Below are 23,576 nucleotides of genomic sequence, written 5' to 3' on the forward strand. Positions count from 1 at the left end.
CGGCGCCTGCGTGTGACTGTGCAGAAGACACCAGCGACTCCTCCCTCCCGCTCCTCTTCAAAGCGGCCTGCTGAGGTTCGCCAGCCGCTGTAGCAAACCTCGCAAGCCGCTCTCCACCTCTGTGCAGAAGAAGGAGTCGGGGTTGCCGCTGCTGCCACACTCACACGTCTTTCTGCAGCCCCGCCCACCGCCATTAAGCAGGAGAACCTGTCCTCGCTGTGTCACCGTCTGCCCTCACTCGCCCCTGCCTCTCACTCGCCGCCTGCCCGTGTCCTCGCTGTGTCACCTCCCGCCCTCACTCGCCGCTGCTGCCGCCGCCGCTGATCCTCTTCTTCAGAGCAGCCTACGATCGGGGCCGGCTTTAAAGAACCTCGCAGGCCGCTCTCCAACCTCAGTAGCACGCTCCCTCTGACGCACGGGATCGCGTCAGAGGGAACGTGCTACGGAGTTGGAGAGCGGCCTGCTAGGTTCGCTAAAGCTGTCCACCACGATCGCAGGCTGCTTTGAAGAGGAACAGGCCAGAAGATGCCGGGATGGAGGGAGGGTAAGAATGGGGCCAATACAGGGGGGGGGGCCAGGGGGAAAGGGAAAGGGGGCTGTTTTGGGGGGAGGGGTGTGCTTGGGACAGACAGGTGTGCTCGAAGGGGGGGAGGGGTGTGCTTGGGACATACAGCTGTGCTCGGGGGGGGGCAGGGGGAAGACAGAAGGGGCCATGGAGAGACAGGGAGAGGGAAAGGGGGCTGCTTTGGGGGGGAGGGGTGTGCTGGGGGGAGACAGAAGGGGCCATGGAGAGATAGGGAGAGGAAAAGGGGGCTGCTTTGGGGGGAGGGGTGTGCTGGGGGGAGACAGAAGGGGCCATGGAGAGATAGGGGGAAGAAAAGGGGGCTGCTTTGGGGGGAGGTGTGCTGGGGACAGACAGCTTTGCTCTGGGGGGGACGACAGAAGAGGACCATGGAGAGACAGTTAGGGAGAGGGAAAGGGGGCTGCTTTGGGGGGAGGTGTGTCCTGGGGACAGACAGCTTTGCTCGGGGGGGGGGGGAGACAGAAGGATACAGACAGTGGCCAAGGAGAGAGAGATAAAGAAACACAGACAGACAGACAGATCTATTCTAGCACCCGTTAATGTAACGGGCTTAAAGACTAGTGAGATAAATAAATAAATAAATTTATAATGCATTCTAAGCTTTTTGGGGAAGGGTGGACTGTAACTTCTCATTTTCACTTGGTTCCTAATAAGAACATAAGAATAGTCTTACTGGGTCAGACCAATGGTCCATCAAGCCCAGTAGCCCGTCCTCACGGTGGACAATCCAGGTCACCAGTACCTGGCAAAAACCCAAAGAATAGCTTCCGATCCAGATCAAGCAGTGGCTTCCCCCATATCTTTCTCAATAACAGACTATGGACTTTTCCTCCAGGAAACTGTCCAAACCTTTCTTAAGGCCAGCTCCATGTGAGCTGCCACACTGGGCATGAATGTGGTAGCCCCAATCTATTCTGTATGAGAAATACTGTTTCATGTTCCCTCCCTTCTCCCACAAGTGCTGATATATCCTATTGTGGAAGAACATCAAATATACAGTATATCCTGTATATTTGATGTTTGGACAGTTTCCTGGAGGAAAAGTCCAAATATATTTATATATCTCTGTGTTAAACAACAGCAGCATATCCCTCTTTATTTCCTCTGCCTCTACTGTGCACCTCCCCTCTTGGCCCTATGTTACTAAAGAATTGACATTAGCTCCCTTCCCTCCTGTGATGTCACTCACCTTCTGGGCAGACACATGGTGCTGGGCAAACCACAGAATTTGTTCCTCTGGTTCTTTAAGCTATGAAGTGGAGAGAGGAGAAAACAAACCACATCTGAGACAAGTTCAGAGGAGGAGGATGGCCTTAAATTCCATGAACAGCAGTAGACCATGAGCCTCATATGAGAAGCGAATATGCCATCGTCAGCTGCATACTTATATGCGGAAACAATCCTATCATTCCCATGTATGTATCTATGTTAGGTATTGAAAAAAAGAGGCTGAGGGCTAATAATACCATACAAAGATCCAAAAACTCCCACCAGAAATGTTTAGAACTACCAAACACACTAGCTGCTAGATCAGTGTTGCTTTCATAGCAAAACAAAAGAAAAAGCCTCAGTTATATAGGTGGGGGTAACCCTCACCACCATCCATCCATCTATCATAGGCAGAAAAATCTTTCGTTACTATAAGTAGGCACCTCCTACAAAATATATTTATGTTTAGTTTCAAACAAGAGGAACAATGCGTTTCTAATCCACGCACATGAAATTATCTGTCCCAAGCCAGCCTATGATTGTTTCATAGCCTAGACGCTACATCCTCAGGACCATCCTCGTGCAAATAGCACCATAACAGTTCAATGTGCAAATCCTCTGTGTCCCACGAGGATTAGAAATGCATTGTTCCTCTTGTTTTGAAACCAAACATAAGTATATTTTGCAGAGGGTGCCTGCTTATAGCAACAAAAGTTTTTTCTGCCTATGATGGATGGATGGTGGTGAGGGTTACCCCCACCTTTATAACTGAGGCTTTTTCTTTCGTTTTGCAATGAAAGCAGCCCTGTTCTAGCAGCTAGTGTGTTTGGTAGTTCTAAACATTTCTGGTGGGAGTTTTTGGTTCTGTTTCTATGTTAGGTATAGCATCGATCTCCACATCGTTTCTAAGAGCCAGTGCGTGTTTACGATTCCACAGACCATCTTGGTCGCTGATAACTCACTGCCTTGCCTATTGTCTGTTCTGATTTTACGTACAATTTTATTATGTATGTTTTATTAACAATCACAATTTAAATAAATAATTAAACAAACAAGTTCTCTAATTCAGTGGTTCTCAATCTAGTCTGGTTTTTAGGATATCCACAATGAATATGCATGAGATAGATTTGCATATCAAGGAAGTAGTACATGCAAATCTCTCTCATGCATATTCACTGTGGATATCCTGAAAACCAGACTGGATGGGTGTGCCCCAAGGACTGGGGAGCACTGCTCCAGAAATCTGATTGCCCCCCTCTAGGCATGATGCCACGTAAGGCTAAAAAGTGAGACTGGCACAGCAGTATAGTTTATCTTTTTAGTTGAGAAGGGGGCAAATAGTAAGACAGACACTAGGAGCAGAGGGATAGGACCAACTCAGCATTAGCACCGATTACTACTACTATTTATCATTTCTATAGCACTGAAAGGCATATACAGCACTGTACATTTAACATCCAATACACAGTCCCTGCTTAGAAGAGCTTACAATCTAAAATGGACATATAGAAAGGATATCTCAGGGACAGTATTTGGGATGCTGCCCTCATGCCCACTCTAAATTATGCTTATGTGTGGCCCCTACAAAAATCTACACAGGTGGCACACGAGATTTTGTAGCTGTGGGCTTGAAAGGAAATGCCAAAGATCACAGCGCGAGTCCATAGACGAGCAGGACCCATGGATTAGTACTAAATGGCTCCTGGATTCCATCACTGACCCCAGCCACATTTCTAAATACAAAGAGATGACTGTATAACTATCAGTCACTAAATAAAAGCAAAACAAAAGTGAAAAAAAAATTATATAAAGTGATGCCTTTTTACTGCATTAAAGAAATACACTTTTTTCAGCTTTGGGGGTTTTAACTCCCTTTGCTCAGGTCCGGACAGAATGACCACATTAATACAACAAAAAAATGTGTCCCTTATATTCTTTTATTTATTAACCTTTAAAGTAGACTAACATGGTAACATAAGAACATAAGAACATAAGAAGCGCCATCTCCGGATCAGACCTTCGGTCCATCAAGTCCGGCGATCCGCACACGCGGAGGCCCTGCTAGGTATTCACCTGGCTTATTTTATAGCCAACCATATCTTTATATGCCTCTCTCAAGGAGATATGCATCTAGTTTGCTTTTGAAGCCTAGGACTGTCGATTCCGCAATAATCTCCCCTGGGAGAGTATTCCAGATGTCAACCACTCTCTGTGTGAAGCAGAACTTCCTGACATTAGTCCTGAACTTGCCCCCCCCTTAGCTTCATTTCATGTCCTCTTGTCCGTGTCAAATTGGACATTGTAAATAATCTTCTCTGCTCTATTTTGTCAATTCCTTTCAGTATTTTGAAGGTCTCGATCATATCCCCACGCAGTCTCCTTTTCTCAAGGGAGAACAATCCCAGTGTTTTAAGTCGATCCTCATATTCCAGTTTCTCCATACCCTTCACTAGTTTAGTTGCTCGTCTCTGCACCCTCTCCAGCAGTTTTATATCCTTCTTTAGGTAGGGAGACCAATGTTGGACGCAGTATTCCAAGTGGGGTCTGACCATTGCCCTATAAAGCGGCATTATAACTTTCTCCGATCTACTCGAGATTCCTTTCTTTATCATGCCCAACATTCTATTTGCCTTATTTGCCGCTGCCGCGCATTGTGCCGACGGCTTCAGGGTCCTATCTATCAGTACACCCAGATCCCTTTCTTGTTCACTTTTCCCCAGAGTTGCACCTGACATTCTGTACTCGTATTCCTTATTTTTACTGCCTAAATGCATTACCTTGCATTTCTCCACGTTGAACTTCATCTGCCATTTCTCCGCCCATTTTTCTAACCGACACAAATCGCTCTGGAGTTCCTCACTGTCCTCCTGCGATCTGATTGCCCGGCAGAGTTTTGTGTCGTCTGCAAACTTGATGATCTCACTGGATGTTCCGTTTTCCAGGTCATTGATATAAATATTAAAAAGTACCGAGCCCTGGGGCACACCACTAGTCACTCTCTCCCAGTCGGAGAACTTCCCATTTATGCCCACTCTCTGCTTTCGGTTTTCCAGCCATTTGCCTATCCATCTTTGTATATCTCCCTCTATGCCATGGCTTTGTAGCTTCCTGAGAAGTCTTTCGTGTGGAACTTTGTCAAATGCTTTCTGGAAGTCCAAGTATATTATGTCCACTGGCTTTCCACTATCAATTTGCTTGTTCACGGTCTCAAAGAATTGGAGTAAATTCGTCAGACACAATTTCCCTTTCCTGAATCCATGTTGACTGGGTTTCATCAAGTCGTGTGTGTCCAAGTGCTGAACTATGCTATCCTTGATCAGTGATTCAATCATCTTGCCGGGGACAGACGTAAGACTCACAGGTCTATAGTTGCCCGGTTCTCCTCTCGATCCTTTTTTGAAAATTGGCGTGACGTTCGCTTTCCTCCAGTCGTCTGGTATCTGACCAGTTCTGATTGACAGGTTTGCAAGTTTTTGCAATAACTCTCCAATTTCAATCTTCAATTCCTTCAAGACTATAACTATACTTCAAGACTGGTAACTATACTTCTTTAATAAAAATAGCTATTTGTAAGCATTACCTGCGTGTACAGAGCTTGGGATTTCATGGTTTCACCCCCCAAAAAAATCCAGGTTACATCAAGAGGTGATGGTTATCCGAGGGTAATTTGATATCTGAAAGACAAATGTGTGATATTATCTGATTTGAGTATTCTGACGTAAGGGTTTTGATCTTAATGAGCTAGAAGTAGACACTATCAGCTTAATATTTCATGTACACAGGGCAGTATCACTACCAAACAGGTAATTTACACTGGAAAATACCAAGCCACCATGCCCTAGTCGTTATTCAGTCTCTACTCATCCAAACCAGTAGCATGGCTACAGATGAGCCTAAGTGGACATGGGCCCATCCAGCTGTGGTGCCTCATTCCCCTTTCCCCTTTCTTCCTCTCCTCTCGCAGCCTGGCACTTTTCCCCTCTCTCTTAATTCCTCCCCCCAACCCCTCCCAATATACCTCAGAGGCATCCTGGTGTCCACAATGACTCATTTTTTGTTGCCTTTGCCAGCTTTGCTCTGCTGCATCCTAACCTCAACTGACATCACTTCCTGTTTCCTCGCTGGCAGGATGCAAGAGAGCAAAGCCTGTGGGGGCTGGTGTAGGCAGCAAAATGAGTTGCTGTGGCCACCAGGAAGGATGGGGAAGGGGGATTCTCAGAGAGAGCTGATGCTGATCTTTGGGGACAAGGGGGTTCAGAAGGACAGAGAAAATGGTTAGCTAATGAGGGAGTAGTACGGGCCAATGGAAGATTAGGTTTATACCTTCAATAATCTTATTTCTGTTAGTCCCTGGAATATTCCATACACTAGGTGTTCAATCTGAACCCGCAGTCTGGGTGTTGCAAAAATCTACATCTTTTCTGAACAACCTTAGTTCAGTCCCAAAACCAAGCACATACCTGAAAATCCAGGACAAGGTGGTATGGGGAGAGAATCCCTATCAACACAAGTAAATCATGAACTGACTTTTTCTGTAAAATATTAACAAATGAGAAACAGGCACAAAGGCAACTCAGAAAAAACATTGAGGAACAACACAGTACTAACCTGTTGTATGTAGCAAGTACCCCAAGAAAGGCCTTCAGTAATGTGTATACTTACAGAAACTCCCCATAGGATCTGCCAACTGGCTGGAAAAACTTCAAACCTGTAATGAGAGTGACCGAGGCAGAAAGGAGCAGGCTACTCCAACACTGAGTGAAGACAGAGGGGGTGGGTTGTATGGAATCCTCCAGGGACTAACAGAAAGAAGATTATCGAAGGTATAAATCTAATCTTCCATTCTGCTACAACCCTTCTGGATTCCATATGCTAGGTGATGTGCTAAAGCCACAGTAGCTAGGAAGGGACAGAAGAGCCTGCCCTTAAACCCGAGGTCCTGAAAAATGGCATCAGAACGCACTGCTACAACAACTCAGTAAAACTGGGCAAAAGTATGAAAGAGGCCAATGAACTGGCCTGCAAATTTCATCATGATGAATCGCACGAGATGACCCCCCCCCCCCCCCCGACGCAACCACACTTATCAAATGCTGTAAATGAGATCGGCAGCTGCTTGTTGCGGGCAATGGAAGTTATGGAAATGGCCATTCTAATCAAATGATTGAGGACTTGGATGCTGGACTACCATGGTGAGGTGCAGCAATGAGAACTAAAAGGTTCAGACAGCCTGAACTCAATTGTCCTTTCCAAATAAAGGAGCAAGACCCTTTGGACATCCAAATTGTGGAAGATCTGATCTGTGCACTCCGAATCTGTCAGATGAAATGCCGGCAACCTAACTTCCTGATTGACTTGGAAAGCCAAGACCACCTGTGGCAAGAAGGAAGGTAAAGTACGGAGAAAAACACCCACGCCTGAAACACGGAGAAAGGGTTCCCTGGACAAAAGAGCAGAAACTCCAAAATACATCATGCTGAGACAACGGTGACCAGAAAAACATCTTTCAAAGGGGGCCTCACCAAGGCCCTATAAAATGATGTTAAGATTCCACGAAGGAAAAGAAAAATGCAAGGGAAGACGCAGATGAAGCACTCCCCTCATACACCTGGTCACATCTGAAAGAGCAGTAAGCGAACTAGAACCTCAGCTCGTTTGAAAACATGCAAAGCCTGCAACCTGAACTTTCAGGGAGGCAACTGCCAGACTTCTGTCTAAACCCTCCAGAAAGAAAACCAAAACTACCTAATTGGGAGCCTTCTTGGGCTCCATCCGATTCTTAGAACTCCACTGTGAGAAAGCCTAGCAGACTTTGGCAGAAGAAGCCGTAGTAGAGTCGAGAAAACTACCTCCAAATAACCACTCATCATCAAGGCTAAGCACTCAAGAGCCATGCAGTAAGACCAAAACACCAAGGGTTCTCCATGGACATCAGTCTCTGACTGAGAAGATATCGAAGAAAAGGGGACCGGAACGGCTCGTCCTGCTAAAGATGTATGAGAACCTCATACCACGGACGGCAAGGCCAATCCAGAGCCACTAGAGATATCAGGCCACCAATCAGAGGCCACGGAAGGAATATCATACATGAACTCATGAGCCAGCCAGGGCCAAACCAAGGCATCCGGCCCTAGCTTCCACGCTGTTCGTAGATTGAAAAGGCACTCAGCCTTCGAGATCTCTGCTGAAGTCAACAAGACCCTCTGGGGCAAACCCCAGCTCCTGTAAGAACAGACGGAATGGTTCCTGTGAGAGGAACCATGCTCCTGAAACCAGGAACTATCAGCTGTGGAAGACTGCCAGAACATTGTCAACTCCGGTCCCATGAGCCGCCAAGAAAGACAGAAGAAGCTCTTCTACCCAGAGGAATGTCACCGAACTTTCTGGTCCAAAAGAGAGAGAATACTAGCGCTCCTTCATGAAGTACATATGCCACCGTCATGGTGTCGAAGAAAATTGTACTGCTGGTCTTTCTGAAGTGGTTGGAGAGCAAGTAACGCCATCTGAATTTCCCAAACCTCCAAACTATAGGTCATTCAATGTTACGGACCAGGAGTCCACTACCCCTGAATGGAGTGGGCCCCGCAATGAGCCTGCAACCCAACAGGCTGGCATCTGTGCGATGAGTTATCCACTCTGAAATCTGAAGAAGCTAGCTCTGGCCGAGAGCCACCCCCTGAAGCCACCAGCTCAAACTGCTGCTAGCTGGCCCCGTCCAAGAAAGTGATCTCTGAAGGGGAAAAAAACTTAGTGGAGATCACCAAGATAGGAGTGACTCCCATCAAGGATGGATGGGTGCCCTGACCCAGGGGATCGCCTCCAAGACTCAGAACATGCAGATAAAACCAGGTCAAGATAGCCGGACAGTGCAAAAGAATTCTATCTGTTGATGAAGGTTCTGTCTACTTGCCCTGAGAAAGAACAAACCACCATGTCTGGAGACGAAAAGAAGCCAAAGAAACTCCAGGCTGGGAGGATGCCAAGCATTCTCTTCCTGAACTTGCCAATGCTTACAGCAGAAACACTACCGTCCCCACTGTGCCTTCATACACCCAACAAGATGGAGCACCCACTGTCCCAGGAAGGGTGGATGTGGACCCCCCCCTGCTGGCGGAAAGCTGCCTCAACTACAATCACTTTGATGAAAGTGCAGGAGCTGTTGCGAAACCAAGGGGCAGAGCTGCAGACTGGAAATGCAGTTGCAGAACATGGAAACACAGAAACCTGCAATACTCTAGGCAGAATGAAATATGGAAGAAATTCCCCTGGAGACAGCAGCTAGCACAGTGTACTTTGTTGTCCATTTGGAAAAAGGGAATTCACAAGAAGTGGGTGACCGACTGTAGAACCAGAATATGTCTCCAATTCTCTGAGCTTATATGGCACGAGGAAGAATAAGGAGCATCCGCCTAAGTCCCCATTCATGGACTGAAACAGGGTCCAGCAACCCGAAGACTAAGAGGCACTGCAGAATATCTCAGAAATGGGCCGCGACATGGCAAATGAGGTTTAACGTGGATAAGTGTAAGGTGATGCGGAATAGCGCGGGCTAAAATGCCCCCCGCGCTAGCCACTACCGCCTCCTCTTGAGCAGGCGGTAGTTTTTAGGGTAGTGTGCGCTATAGCGCACATTAATCCGGTGCATGCGCTAAAAACGCTAGCATACCTTTGTAAAAGGAGCCCTAAGTCTTAGTTTAGTTTATAACCTTGAAGATCTATGTGGTTTACAAAAAATTAATCTAGATCACAGTTAGAATCTGAGGGATTTAATTAGTCAAAAATCTAGAGAATAGAGAGCCCCTGAATTGGAAACTTTGCCACAGATACCATAGACCAAAAAAGCCCCAATGTGCCTGCCAGCTGTGTCAAATGAGCGGGGTTTGAGGATATGCCATTCAGAGGAGCTGAATAAAATCCGGTGAAAAGGCCCACTCCACAGCTATGGTTGAGGTACATGTGTCGCATCAAGAGTCCCCAGATTTGGAATGCAGATGGACTGCACCAGACTCCAGAACAATCACTGGGTGAGATTTACTTTGGAAGACACGGACCCAGGCTGGCTCCCCAGCCCAAGAGAACAAAGAGAAGGCAAAGTTGGAAGCTCATGTCTCCTCCCCCAGCATGCTATGGCATGCGGTACGCAATCACTGATCTGTCTCCCATCTGGTGTAATCAATGTCCACATTCAGTAGATTAGGGGCTGGGGAACCAATCCAAATCGATTTTGAGTCAAATCGAGGGGTTTTTGAGGCAGAAATCAAAGTTAGAAAAAAAAGATCATTTTAAAAATCCAAGATGGCCACCCGTCACCAATTCGTGCCAAAAATGGCAAAAATAAGAGGTCCAAGATGGCGTCGAGGACAGATGCAAGGCATGGAGTTCTCCGCAGCACCATTCTTTTGACCTTCTCCCCCTTTACCTTCGGGCTGTGTACCGACATTTTTTGTTTTTCTTCAGGTGCTGTGCAGCACTGCAGGACTAGGCGAGACAGGCACCCGAGTTGATATGGGGAAGAGGAAGGGAGACTCCCAGCCAACTCCTCCGGTGAACGGGTCCTCCAAGAATTTGATACAGACGATGCTGGATGGGAGAATAGCCAGCCAAGTGAGGGAGATGTCCCCAACTTTGGGAGGAACGTTGAATTTTGTGGCGAACCTGAGTGATGATCAGATTTCCCTTAACCTGATCCAGGGGTGAATTCTTCTCCAACCCAGAAGAAATCCTGAAGAGAAAGTGGAAAATCAGTTCACCCAAGAGGCAAATTTACTGTTGAGCCCCGGAGGAGCAGTGGGAGGAGAAGTAGAGGAGGGAGAATTCCCCACTGAAGCCCAGACATCAGCATTCAAATCAGAGGCTAGTAAGGAATCAACTTCTGTATGTAACAGCATATATTTTGGAGAATTGATTTAAGCCTGCAGTTGTAAATTTAGAGGAACTGTGTTGGGCTATTGTAGTCATGAACTCAGGGCAGGATTAATTCGTAGAGGGCCCCTAAGCACACAAGTACATTGGGCCCCCTGCCCCACCCCACCATGCGCCCAGGCGGAAACAGGAAGCTGCGTCAGAAGGAAGCTTGCACAATTACAGTTCCTGTTGCTTTTCTTACCTGCATTCCTTTAGACGCAGCAGATGAATCCAGAGACTAATGGGATAATACACATCTACCAACAGGTGGAGATAGAGAACTGAATAAAAGATGGTCCCATTGGTTGGCATGCTCTCTGTATCTTCAGTTTGGCTCCTTGCCCAAGCAGCCAGAACCAGAAACATGGTCCATAAGTAAAAAACTTCTTTCCCATCACAAAGGGCAAATATAAAAATAGAGAACACAACTACCAATTCAAACAAACTGCTGAACTCGAAAAATACACATCACAATCAAAGAGCCAGAAAGGGTGGAGCTCTGGATTCATCTGCTGCGTCTAAAGGAAAGAAAATTAACAGGTAAGAACATAATTTTTCCTTCCTTATCAACAGCAGCAGATGAATCCAGAGACTAGTGGGATGTAGCAAAGCAATCCTCATTCTGGGTGAGAAGCTAATGCCACCTCCGCAATAACCGAAGCCCCAAAAGCAGAGTCTGCACGCACTGCCACATCCAACCGGTAATGCTTTGAAAACGTATTTCGAGAAGACCAAGTAGCTGCACGACAAATCTCCTCCAAAGAAAAACCTCTGGATTCTGCCCAAGAATTAGACATCGCTCTAGCGCAGTGGTCTCAAACTCAAACCCTTTGTGGGGCCACATTTTGGATTTGTAGGTACTTGGAGGGCCGCAGAAAAAATAGTTAATGTCTTATTAAAGAAATTACAATTTTGCTTGAGGTAAAACTCTTTAAAGTTTATAAAACTTTCCTTTAACAGTTAAAAGGAAAGATATATAAACTATAAAGAGTTTTTTACCTTATGCAAAATTGTCATTTCTTTAATAAGACATTAACTATTTTTTCTGCAGCCCTCCAAGTGCTCTATTTTTTCTGCAGCCCTCACATTTAAAGTTTAATATCTTTTCTTTCTCAAAACTGACACATTTCAATCACTATACTGAAAATAAAATCATTTTCCCTATCTTTGTTGGCTGTTGACTTTATTTTTCTGTGCTTTTAACTATGTTTCCAGGGCCTTCTTGTCCTTTGACTGTTTTTCTCTCCATCTTCACTTTCTGCCTTGCATCCATCTTTAAGTCAAAACAAGACCTGACTATACTGAAACCTAGTGCTGAGAGAGTGAAGATGCTTTATAAGGTATGCTCAGAGAAGTAAAACTCTGAAGAGGGGGTGAAAACCCTCTCTTAGGGTAAGAGTTTACCGTCCAGTCATTGCATAGGAAGTTCAACATCACTCTCTGAGAACTAGTGAGAAAAAATATGAAAAAATTTTCATTTCAATACTATATCAATGTAATGTAAATTCAAAAATTCTGATATGTGATAAATCTCACTGGATCATAAGTATACTTGTCTTTTAGAAATAAACTTAAGTCCCTGCCCCCATTCCACCAGAGGCACCGGAATTACGACCCCAATCTCCAAAAGAACCTGGAGTGCTCAGCACTGATTCTCTCTTGGCAGCCCCTGAACAAGGGGAGACCAAGAAAGAATCTGCGACGGGAGAGGAAAATTCTAATTTGTAACCTTCTTGAATAATGTCCAATACCCACTGATCGGAAGTGATCTTGGCCCACTCTGCCAGAAAGGAAGACAGACAATCCCCAATGGCCACGACGGAGGGAGCCGACCTCCCATCATTGGGAATTACGCAAGGCCGGGGTACGGGCGGGCTGGGCAACCTGGGGTTTTGTAGGATGAAAGGAAGACTTCTGTGGAAACCTAGGCCTAGTATTATAGGAAGACCCGAAAGACGGTGAAAAGGATGGTTTCCCAGGCCTATATCGTTTAACATCCTTGAAACGATTCCTGGCAGACGACTTTAAAGGAGCCTTAGGCTTATCTTCCGACAACCGCTGAGTCTTGGTATCACCAAAATCCTTTACCAATTTATCCAAATCATCCCCAAATAACAAGCGACCCTTAAAAGGAAGCCTCACGAGTCTAAGCTTGGAAGCTGCATCCGCCGCCCTGTGATGAAGCCACCAGGACCTCCGAGAAACAACAGAAAGAGACATTTGCTTTGCTGAAGCGCGAATAATATTGTAGAGGGCATCCACCACATACACAAGACCCGTTTCCATATCAGGAAAGTCGGATGGAACAGAAATCCCCATCTCCATCATTTTATCCGCCATACCTTGTGCCCACTACAGACAAGCCCGTGCCGCATAGGAACTGCACACTGCCGCTTGTAAGGTAATTGCCGCGACAAAGGACAGCTTAAGTGAAGATTCAATCTTCCTATCCTGAATGTCTCTGAGCGCTATACCACCCTCAACCGGCAAAGTAGTCTTTTTTGTAACTGCAGCCACTAAATCGTCCACCTTGGGGTTCTTAAATTTGTCCAGCTCGTCCTGAGATACGGGGTACAACTGGTGCATAGCCTCCAGAGTGTCCCATTTAGCAGAAATAAGCTCATGCACCGCTTCGTGGACTGGAAATGCCTTCGCAGGGTTTTTTGTGCCTGCCATAAGAGGATTAGCAGACCCCGTCGCTTGCGGATCCTGGTGTGAGATATTAAGGCCTTGCAGCGCTTTGGAAATAAACGACAGCAATTCCTCCCTATGAAAAAGACAGAGTGCTGTAGGATCATCCACCTCCCTAACCAGTGCATCCTCAAACTCCAAATCTGCAACCTCGCCGTCCTCCAGAGATTCCGGAAGATCCAGAGACAACGCGGAACCTGACAGAGGGTCATCCCCGTCCACAGGCGCCACCCTGAGTCTTTTTGTTGCCAGAGACTCCAAAGGAGGCCTACTGGCATGAGTCACGGGAAACTGGTCCAAATTACCCTCCCGTTCTTGCGCAGGCTGAGAGGTCTGCATTAAAAAAGTCCTATGCATCAACATAATGAATTCCGGGGAAAACACCATCAGATGTGACTGTGCTGGCGTTGAAAGAATTGTCCCCTGCCCAGAACCCAGCCCCGCAAAAACAGGAGAAGCAGAAACACCGCTGATTGCCATCGCAGTCACCGCCGTGCACTGAAGCGTAATGGCAGCAGCCGTGAGTGCAGGAGAAGTAGGCCGGAGCTCAATCGCGCGAGAAACTTCAGGCATGATCTGCATTTCTTCACCCCCAGCGTTGGCACAACCCACCGAACAGAGGCCCGAAGGTGTTCGCCGCTTCCCACAGCAGGAACACTGTTTAACTGCCTCTGCCACCATTACCTACAAAACACACTGCCGAGTGACCCAAAACCAGCAGACAATGAAACCACACTGCGTGTCAGCGAAAACTCCAATAAACAACCTGGCAGACCTAACCTCCACAGCAAAGAAGAAAGAAAATATGTCCTTACCCGATTCAACCTTTGCTAAAGCTGGTAGTTGCAGACAGGAACTGCCAGGACAGAACCGTCCAGCAACAGCACTCTGCCCACCCCCCCCCCCCTTTTTTTTTTTATTGTGGAAAGAAGGACCAGGAAAAAACCTCAATCCTCCGGAGAGGAGGGTGGAGTAGGGACCTGGGAGGGCCCAGGTGGTACTCCCAAAGTTGGCACCGCTCAGCCAAACACCCCTATCTACCTGAAGAGAAAAAATTCTCAACAGAAGAGGAAATTACAATCCAGCCAGAATCCAGGAGCTAGTGGAAAAGTGACCATCACCTGCAGGGAGATAGAGACTACTAAAGATACAGAGAGCGTGCCAACCAATGGGACCACCTGTTATTCAGTTCTCTATCTCCACCTGCTGGTAGATGTATATTATCCCACTAGTCTCTGGACTAAAGATACAGAGAGCGTGCCAACCAATGGGACCACCTGTTATTCAGTTCTCTATCTCCACCTGCTGGTAGATGTATATTATCCCACTAGTCTCTGGATTCATCTGCTGCTGTTAATAAGGAAACAGGATAGTTCAACTTCTATCGTAGTAGCAATGGAAAAAGGTAGAATGAACCTAAAACTTTTTGGAGAACTCCAGAAGTAATAACAGAAAGATCTACTCTTAGTGACATTTGCCTTAGAGTTTGACAGAGATTTAATTTTTCAAACTTACTTTAGACATATGAATGATATATTTTTTGGTTTGACAATTTGAATATTTCCAGACCTATCTCAAGTGACACAGAAAATAAATCCAGGATTTTGGCACTGGATGCATCCTTTATTTTGAAATTTCCTGTGAAATGCTGCATTTGACTACAGGGGAAAATTTTATATTTTTTGAACCAAAACAATTGTTGGAATTTATATTGGTCAAGAAGGGGGGAAGGTGATGATAACATAGTAACATAGCAGATGACGGCCGATAAAGATTCAAATGGTCCATCCAGTCTGCCCAACCTGATTCAATTTAAATTTTTTCTCTTAGCTATTTCTGGCCAAGAATCCAAAGCTCTACCCAGTACTGTGCTTGGGTTCCAACTGCCGAAATCTCCGTCAAAACCTACTCCAGCCCATCTACACCCTCCCAGCCATTGAAGCCCTCTCCAGCCCATCCTCCCCCAAACGGCCATATACAGACCGTGCAAGTCTGCCCAGTACTGGCCTTAATTCAATATTTAATATTATTTTCTGATTCTAGATCCTCTGTGTTCATCCCATGCTTCTTTGAACTCAGTCACCGTTTTCCTCTCCACCACCTCTCTCGGGAGTGCATTCCAGGCGTCCACCACCCTCTCCGTAAAGTAGAATTTCCTAACATTGCTCTTGAATCTACCACCCCTCAACCTCAAATTATGTCCTCTGGTTTTACCATTTTCCTTTCTCTGGAAAAGATTTTGTTCTATGTTAATACCCTTCAAGTATTTGAACATCTGAATTGGTCCGATAGCTCCTCCTGCAGTTTTGTGTTGTTGTTTTTTTTTGTTCAATATTTTTTATTGGTTTTAATAGAGAACAATAATAAAAGATATGCATAACCAGTATAGATATGACTAATGGTACAGGCAGCGAGCGATAAGTACATAGGTACAGAAGGTACAGAAATAATATGATCCAATAACAGAATCTTAAATCTATTGTATGGATACATGCAAAAAATACTGAGATAAGATAACTTATAGCATATTCATACATTTAGGGCTCCTTTTATGAAGCCGCATTAGCGGCTTTATCGCACGCACCTTTTTAGCGCGCTAACCCCCGCGCTAGCAGAAAAACTACCGCCTGCTCAAGAGGAGGTGATAGCGGCTAGTGCAGCCGGCAAATTAGCGCGTACTATTATGCGCGTTAAACAGCTAACGCGGCTTCGTAAAAGGAGCCCTTAAAGTTCAAGATATGTAACCATGAAGTAAATCTTATATTAAGGTCAAGGCAGAGCACACTAAGTAGGCGACAAGTCAGTGGTATATATCTGAAACAGTGGAAAGATCAATTGAACTTTACAGTGAGTAATTAGTGGCTCCCAAATTTGCAAGAATTTGTGAAATCTGTGCTATTTTTTTTGCTGCAATTCCTTCATAATATACTAAAGTGCAAACAAGATTCCACCATGCTGTATAAGATAGCTTATCGGGATGTTTCCAGTCATTTAGAATAGACTTGATTGTAATCATAATTAGGGAGTGATATAATATTATTTGACTCTCCATCAGGACAGAGGTCAAAGCAAATTTTCCAAATAGAATTTTCGCTAAGGAGATAGGTTCATTGACTGGCAAGATTTGAGAAATAAATTTCCAAATTAAGAACCAATATTTGGTTATTATAGGGCAGTGAAAGATCATGTGGTCTAAAGTCCCTACATCTAAGTTGCAGGACCAACATCTATTGTGCGTTATGAGGGACAGTTTAGAGAGTTTATATGGTGTCCAGAATGCCCTATGCATCAGGAAATAACAAGATTGAGTAATAGCTGAGGAGCGAAGAAGTTTAAAGGTATGCAGCCATATGATAAGTTGATCCCTGTTTCTTTACACCAGATATCTTGAACCCCCGATGTACCAGGTACAGATATGGTTTGTAAGGTCCGATACCATCTAGCAGTTTCTCCTCTCTGCTTTCTATATTTCGCACTGAGGTCTAGAATGGTAGGAGTAATATCAGAAATCTTATGGTTCTTAAGATATTCATGGACACAGTGCTTTAGTTGGAGCCAGGAAAAATATTGAGTCACTGGTAATCTGTGTTGAGTGGATAAGGTGTTAAATGGAATCCACGATTCTTTATCAAGAAGTTGCTTGAGGGTCCAAATATTCGCTTTTTTCCAAAAGGCCAATTAATGAACTGACCTTGTATTAATAATCAAGTGGAGTGCCAAATGGGTACAAGGGTAGTGGTTAACCAAGGAATATCCAGTTTGCTATCTGTGAAGCGAATTGCATGTGAGGTGTCACGAAGGTGCAGACAAATAGCAGGTTTAGAACTTTCGTCTAGGAATGGGAAAAGTTCCAGTGAGGTACTGGTTAGCTCTTCCTGCAGTTTAATCTACTGGCTGTTGTTGTTTTTTTCTTTTCTTAATCTCCCATAGCCGTCCTTAAGATTGATATGTATTGCTGAATTTGTTAATTCTATACTTGGATCCCTTAATTTGTCCATTAAAGCATATTTTGATGCTTCATCATTCAGAATTCTGGTACTGTCGCTTATACTGAGCCAACTTGACTATTGTAATATAGCAAACCTGGCAATTTCCCAGAAGAACCTCCAATGATTACAACTGGTGCAAAATGCGGCGATCAAGCTGATTCTGGGTCTGAAGAAGTTCGACCATATAACCCCTTCCTACCGACTCCTGCACTGTCTGCCGATGGAGGCACGTGTGAAGTTCAAATTCGGATGTTTTTGCTTCAAGGTACTTTTCGGCCTAGCCCCCACATATATAACTGACCTTTTCTCTTTCTCAACCAATCAACTTAAGAGAAGCTCAAACTTGAATTTTGTTTCTTCACCGGTTAAAGGATGTAAATTTAAAAGACACCATCAACATCTCTTCTCTTATTAGGCAGCACTATGGGGTAAAGACCTGAAACAATTACTCATGCTTGCGAATACTTATGGGGAATTTAGAAAACACCTAAAAACATATTTGTTCCTAAAGTACTTAGGCAGCTATGGCAAAAATAAACAAAAACTGAAAATAAAAATAGTGATTTGGGGTCTGGGGAAGAACGCTGCCCATTGACCAACTTGAGATCCAGAATTGGCTTCGTGTCTTCTGAATCTCTTTTGGCACCATAAAACAGTACTTCTCAACATGTGGCATGCGTATCAGGGCCACTTGTTGGGGGTACGCAGCATGGCCGCTGCAGAGAATATTCCTTGCCCACTTGTCCATCAAAGCTGCACTTCTGCCATTGGGGATCCCTCCTTGCTGCCCGCCCCACCCACTGAAGCCGCTGCCGGGGATCCCTGCCCGCCCTCCCTCCTCCCTCCTGAAGCCGACCACAGAGCTTCCCTACAGAGCTGACGTCGGAGGAAAGCATTCCAGGTCAGCGGGAGAGGGGGGAGGTTCCCAGTTACCTCCTTGCCACACTTGCTCCTTTAGCGGCTTTTTGGGGGGACACGCTGCACATAGCTGATCCGGAAACCTTCTCTCCGACATCAAAGTTGATGTTAGAGGGAAGGCTTATGGATCAGCCACTTGCAGCATGTGAATCGCTGCCGGCTGCGCTTTCCCCCCCCCCCCAACAAGCCACTGAAGGCAGATGGGGCGAGTGCGGCTCAAACAAGTAAGGGGACACAGTCTTTCTGGGACAAAGGTAGAAAGGAGGGCGTTGGGGCATTGGAGGGGGGATGATTCTGGAACAACAGCTGAAAGGCAGGGGGAGGGGGCACAAACTCGACTCAGAAGGAAAGGAGGTGGCATAAACATAGGACACAGAAGGGAGGAGGAAGGGAGCACTAACTTGGGACATAGAAAGGAAGGAATAGAAAAGGAGAATTGTTAGGCATGAGTGTGTGAATGAGAGGGAAAGAGATGGTGGCATATGGAGAAAGGAAGAAAGAGGAAAATTGGGTAGAGAGAGAGAGAGGTAGAAGTGTATGGGGAAGAGAAGGAGATGGTGAGAAATGCTGGATATGGTGATGGAGATGAACAGAAGGACAGATTGAAGGAGATTGCAAGGGGGAGAAATGTTAGACATAGTGATGGAGGGAGAGATGCGGCATTGTACTAGAGAGGTATTATAGAAGGAGAAATGGGCATTGGGCTGATGGACAGTGGTGAAAAATGCTGCACATGATCTGGGGGGTGAGAGGGAGAAATGTTGGATGTGACAGTAGAGGAGGTGGGAGAGATGACTGGATCTCTCAAGACAGATGGACAGTGAGAGAGAGAGAATGAGAGGGGGGAGACTTGTTGCCAATAGGGGTGGAGGAGAGAGGAAGAAAAGTTGGACTCATGAAGGGACAGAGAGAGATGTTGGATGAGGAAGGGAATGAGGTCCAGAGGAGAGGAAGCATGCAGGAGGCAGAAAGTATTGGACTCATGGAGAGAGAGAGTGAGAGTGAGAAATGGATGAGGAGGGCAGAAAGGAGAGAAGGAGAAATGTCACACTCAGGGGAAGGGGGAGAGGGCAGAGAGTAAAAAGTTCAACTCATGGAGGGAGAGAGAGAGATGTTGGTTGGGGGAAGGAATGAGGACCTTACCTCCCCTTTTCGGAACCTGAGTGCTCTCCAACCCTTCCGTAAACATCTGAAAACCTGGCTTTTCTCAAAAACCTAACACTCCCTCCTCTTCGGACATCCTAGCCCTATAACATTCTTCATTCCTCCAATCTTCATCTAGCCCTTCCTTGGAGTTCCTTTCTCATTACAATTCCTGTAAACCGTGCCGAGCTCCACGACTATGGAGATAGTGCGGTATACAAACCCAAGGTTTAGTTTAGTTTAGGACTGGAGAGGAAGCATGAAGGAAGAAAAAAAGAAATATTGGATGCTCAGTCAGAAGAAAATGCAAGCAGAGACTCATGAAATCACCAGATAGCAAAGGTAGGAAAATGATTTTATTTTCAATTTAGTAATCAAAATGTGTCAGTTTTGAGAATTTATATCTTCTGTCTATATTTTGCACTATATTTGTCTATTTTTCTATGGTTGTTACTGAGGTGACGTTGAATATATTAAAGTCATCTGCCTTGACTTCATTGAAAAAAACCCGAACATAAATGATAATTAACATTTTCTCTGCATACAGTGTGCTCTGTGTTTTTTAAAAATTTTGTGGTTACCACTATGTATTAAGATTATATTGTGTGTATATGAAAAATGGATGGAAGAAACTGCATTATAATTAGTACTATTATTATAGGGGTAGGGTCTGGGGCAGAGCCTGGGCAGGTCTGAGGCGGAGCTTGGAGCTTGGGAGCTCGGTTGATATTTGTTAGACTTAGGAGATGTTTGGCTTGAAAATGTTGAGAAACACTGCTATAAAATATATGGAGTATCTGCCTGAGCCCGATTCTTGGGTTCTATGGCTGCTAGATCCAGCAGTCTCTACACTGTTGCTCAAACTATGACCGCTTTTTCTGGTCACCCTGCTGGAGAGTCAACAGTAAGGTCAGGAAGAACCCAAGTTTGCACCCTTCCTGAATAATCTCCAGTAACCAGCGGTCTGAAATGACCCTGCCTACGTCTTCCAACAGGCCATTAACCCCCCACCAATCCTTGGAGGACTGGCAGTTGCCCTGGCATCATAACTGCTTCTTGGGAATGGAAGTGGAGTGGGATCCTGAAGATTGGGGGTGCCTGGCACCACCAAATCTCTGCTTCATGCCCTGAGATGATCTCTGGACCGAAGAACTTCCCGAGAACTGGCAAAAACACCTACAGCTGTGAAAATTACCATTAACTTTACCCCCTAGGGTTTCTTGGCTTGCTGTCAGGTAAAGACTTTGATTTGTGATCCTGCACATTAGTCATAAGGTCCATCCAGATCCTTCCCAAAGAGTATTTGTCCTTTAAAAGGTAACTTGCTCAGCATCACCTTGGAGCATGAGTCCTCCATCCACTGTCTGATCCACAGCATGGAAATGGCATAGACAGAAATTCTGCTCAATACCCTGAAAATATCATATAATAATAAATAATAATAACTTTATTCTTTTATACCGCCACAATCTTGCGACTTCTAGGCAGTTTACATTCAAGAGAGCTGGACATTCAGCAATTTACAATATGTAGAAGGAGTACAGGGTACAGGGACTTGAGAAATCGAAATTACAAAATGTGCTGTTTTCTAATAATTTCGGAGCAGACCTGTAAAGAAAAGTCGCAGCTTTCAGAAAAAAAGAAAAAAATGAAAATTACAATATACAGTTTGTTTAGAGATTCAAAAAGACAGCGAAAATTACAATAGTTTGTTTAGAGATTCAAAAAGACAGCAAAAATTACAATATATAGTTTGTTTAGAGATTCGGGGGGGACATATTAGAAGAAAGGTCCTGAAATTACAAATGCTGCTCGTTTAGGATTTCAGAGGGCATTTTGAAAAGAGACAGAGTATTTGGTGAGGTTCTGTTTAGGTGATATATCTGTCGAATAAGGTACATAATCCACTCCCGACACGAGAAACCACTGATCTCTTTTGGCATCCATCTCTGGATCAAGGTGCAACTTAAAGTGGCTGGCATGTGCTAAGTAAAATACCACTGCTGCAGCCTCAAATTGTTTCTTGAGAAAATCCAGCATGCAGTCCTAGGTATCTTTCAATGCCTTTGCTAGGAAGAGAAGTACACTTGGTTACCTGCGCCACCAGGGAATCCACCTTTGGTGGGACAAATAGCTGGTTAAAATCAGCACCCATTGAATAAAACTTCACCAAGGTCTATTAACATCTTAGTAATGTGATCTGAGCCTTAGTGCTGCTCATAAGCAAGCACTGTGTAGCTGAGGACTGCTGAGTCTCTATCTTTAATTCTTGGAGAGACTCCGTAATTATCTCCAAAAGCGCTGAGGGCTTAAATAGCCTGTGCACAGTTGGGTCCTCTTCAAGATCCAGAGCCAACACCTGTTACGGATCTGGCTTTCCAAAATGTGAAGCAGAACTTGCAGCAGCCAATCAGCCAGCAGCCTCAAATGGAGCAAGATCGCTCCTGCTCTGTGCACTAGTTGGCTACCAGGGACCTGAAAGGTACTTGGGAGAGGTGTGGTTGTCAATTTCAGCAGACACAGAAGGCAGAAAGGATTCCTCCTGTCCTGCCCACCGAGGAGTCAGGGAGTGTGTGAGGTTTATTTTTTATTCAGCTGGGATAGGAGACCCCTCATATTCTGGACCACCAGGTCCCACGGCAAGGAGGGAAATGATACAGGGCAGTGAGGGAAGGAGGGAGAGGGGACAAGGCACTTGAATATTAAGGCCCCTGTCTTATATTCGAGTCAACCATTTTTCCTCCTATGATAAAGGCAGTATGACAAATTCTTAATAAACTTGGAAAAATGGGGGTCTCGACTTATATTTGAGTATATACGGTAAATGGGACAGCATAAAAGGCTGTCCATATCTTTATGCAGTAACTCATAGCCAGTTAATTGCTGAATATTGGATGTAGTAACCAGCTATGTGTTTGCCAATTCAGCAAAACCAGATATTAAGTGCCAAAGCCCAGACAAGTCATGGGCGGATCGGGGGCATTCCTCACATTTACACACATAATTATAGAATAAGAGGCATCCGCACCTAACTTTAGGTGTAATGTTTTCATTGGTGGAAACAACCATGCCTAAAGTTAGGCGGGGCTACTAGGTTAAAGTGCTATTCCATAAACAGCACCTAAGATGGATTTTTTTGGCACCAAATTTTTTAGGTGCAGTATATAGAATTCAGTCCTATATGTTGCTATGACGAGCAGCTTACACCAGATACTATCTTACAATAATAATAACATCCTTTCACCTACAGCCTTCTTACCTGGAGACTTCCGGCTCAGCAATTTCTGAACTGCAAATGGCGCTTGCTTACACAATTAACGTAATAATATTAACAAACAGCAGACTCCCACCCTTCTGATGCGCTGGCAAATCCACGATTGCTGCGTTTCAAAGCTCGTAACAAAAAAAGGTGGCGATATTGCTCAGAAAGACCGTGAAAAGCAAGTCTAAAATCCCTACACCCTACCGATCTGGTTTTCGCCCAATTGCCAGCAGTATGGTAATTACCTATTTATGGGATAATCGGATTATCATCAGACGCAGGATTAAAAACAAAAAAATCCTTAAGCAGATATTTTTACCCATTAACTGAAACAGAACCTCAAATATAAACTCTTGTTTATTAACTTTAATCTACTCTGCACGGACAGACTGCTTTGCAGCTCTTCTTCCCGGGTGCCTTTAATCAGCTGACTTGCAGTGAATCAGACGACCTGCTTTCTGCAACCAATCAGCAGAATTTTGTTACATTTGACTCTACTGCTGCTGCTGCTGCTACCAGTGCTGGGAGTTAGGATGGACGGAATAGAGGCGTAACTTCCTCTTTCCCCACCTCCTTCTGGTTCTTTCAACCAATCAGGTGAATTGTGCTGCCAGTATGGTGGGGCGGAAAGGAGATGGCGGAGCTTGTTGTCCTTCGCCTCAATAAAAAGTCAGTACTATAAGCTCAAACTGGAGGAGGTGACTTTGGTTTTGTAGAGTAGGTTATCATTAGAGAAATGGGAGGCTTTTAAGCTCAGAATAAACAAGTCCCTTGACAAATTTTGAAATCTAGATTAGTGCATTCAAGTCAACCTTCTCCCACATGCACAACTGATTAGTCAGGATTTAGAACTGACACAATTAATATGCACAAAATA

At 45.0% G+C, this 23,576-nt stretch overlaps 1 protein-coding gene across 3 annotated transcripts in view; it reads right to left on the reverse strand.

Moving 5' to 3' along the window:
- Positions 1 to 23,205, reverse strand: part of PLD3 (phospholipase D family member 3) — a 38,310-nt gene extending 15,105 nt beyond the window's left edge. The window contains exons 1-3 of one of the 3 annotated variants that reach the window (XM_033957440.1): positions 22,945 to 23,205; positions 5,373 to 5,466; positions 1,773 to 1,832 (exon numbers count right to left, since the gene is read on the reverse strand). In XM_033957440.1, the coding sequence (XP_033813331.1) occupies positions 1,773 to 1,832; positions 5,373 to 5,399 (87 nt within the window). In that variant the 5' untranslated portion in view covers positions 5,400 to 5,466; positions 22,945 to 23,205. Of the gene's footprint in view, positions 1 to 1,772; positions 1,833 to 5,372; positions 5,467 to 22,696 lie in introns of all 3 variants that reach the window. The other 2 variants (XM_033957439.1, XM_033957438.1) reach the window with 2 other exon arrangements.
- Positions 23,206 to 23,576: the final 371 nt, after the last annotated feature.

This window comes from Geotrypetes seraphini, chromosome 8 (genome assembly GCF_902459505.1).
Source record: "Geotrypetes seraphini chromosome 8, aGeoSer1.1, whole genome shotgun sequence".
NCBI lineage: Eukaryota > Metazoa > Chordata > Amphibia > Gymnophiona > Dermophiidae > Geotrypetes > Geotrypetes seraphini.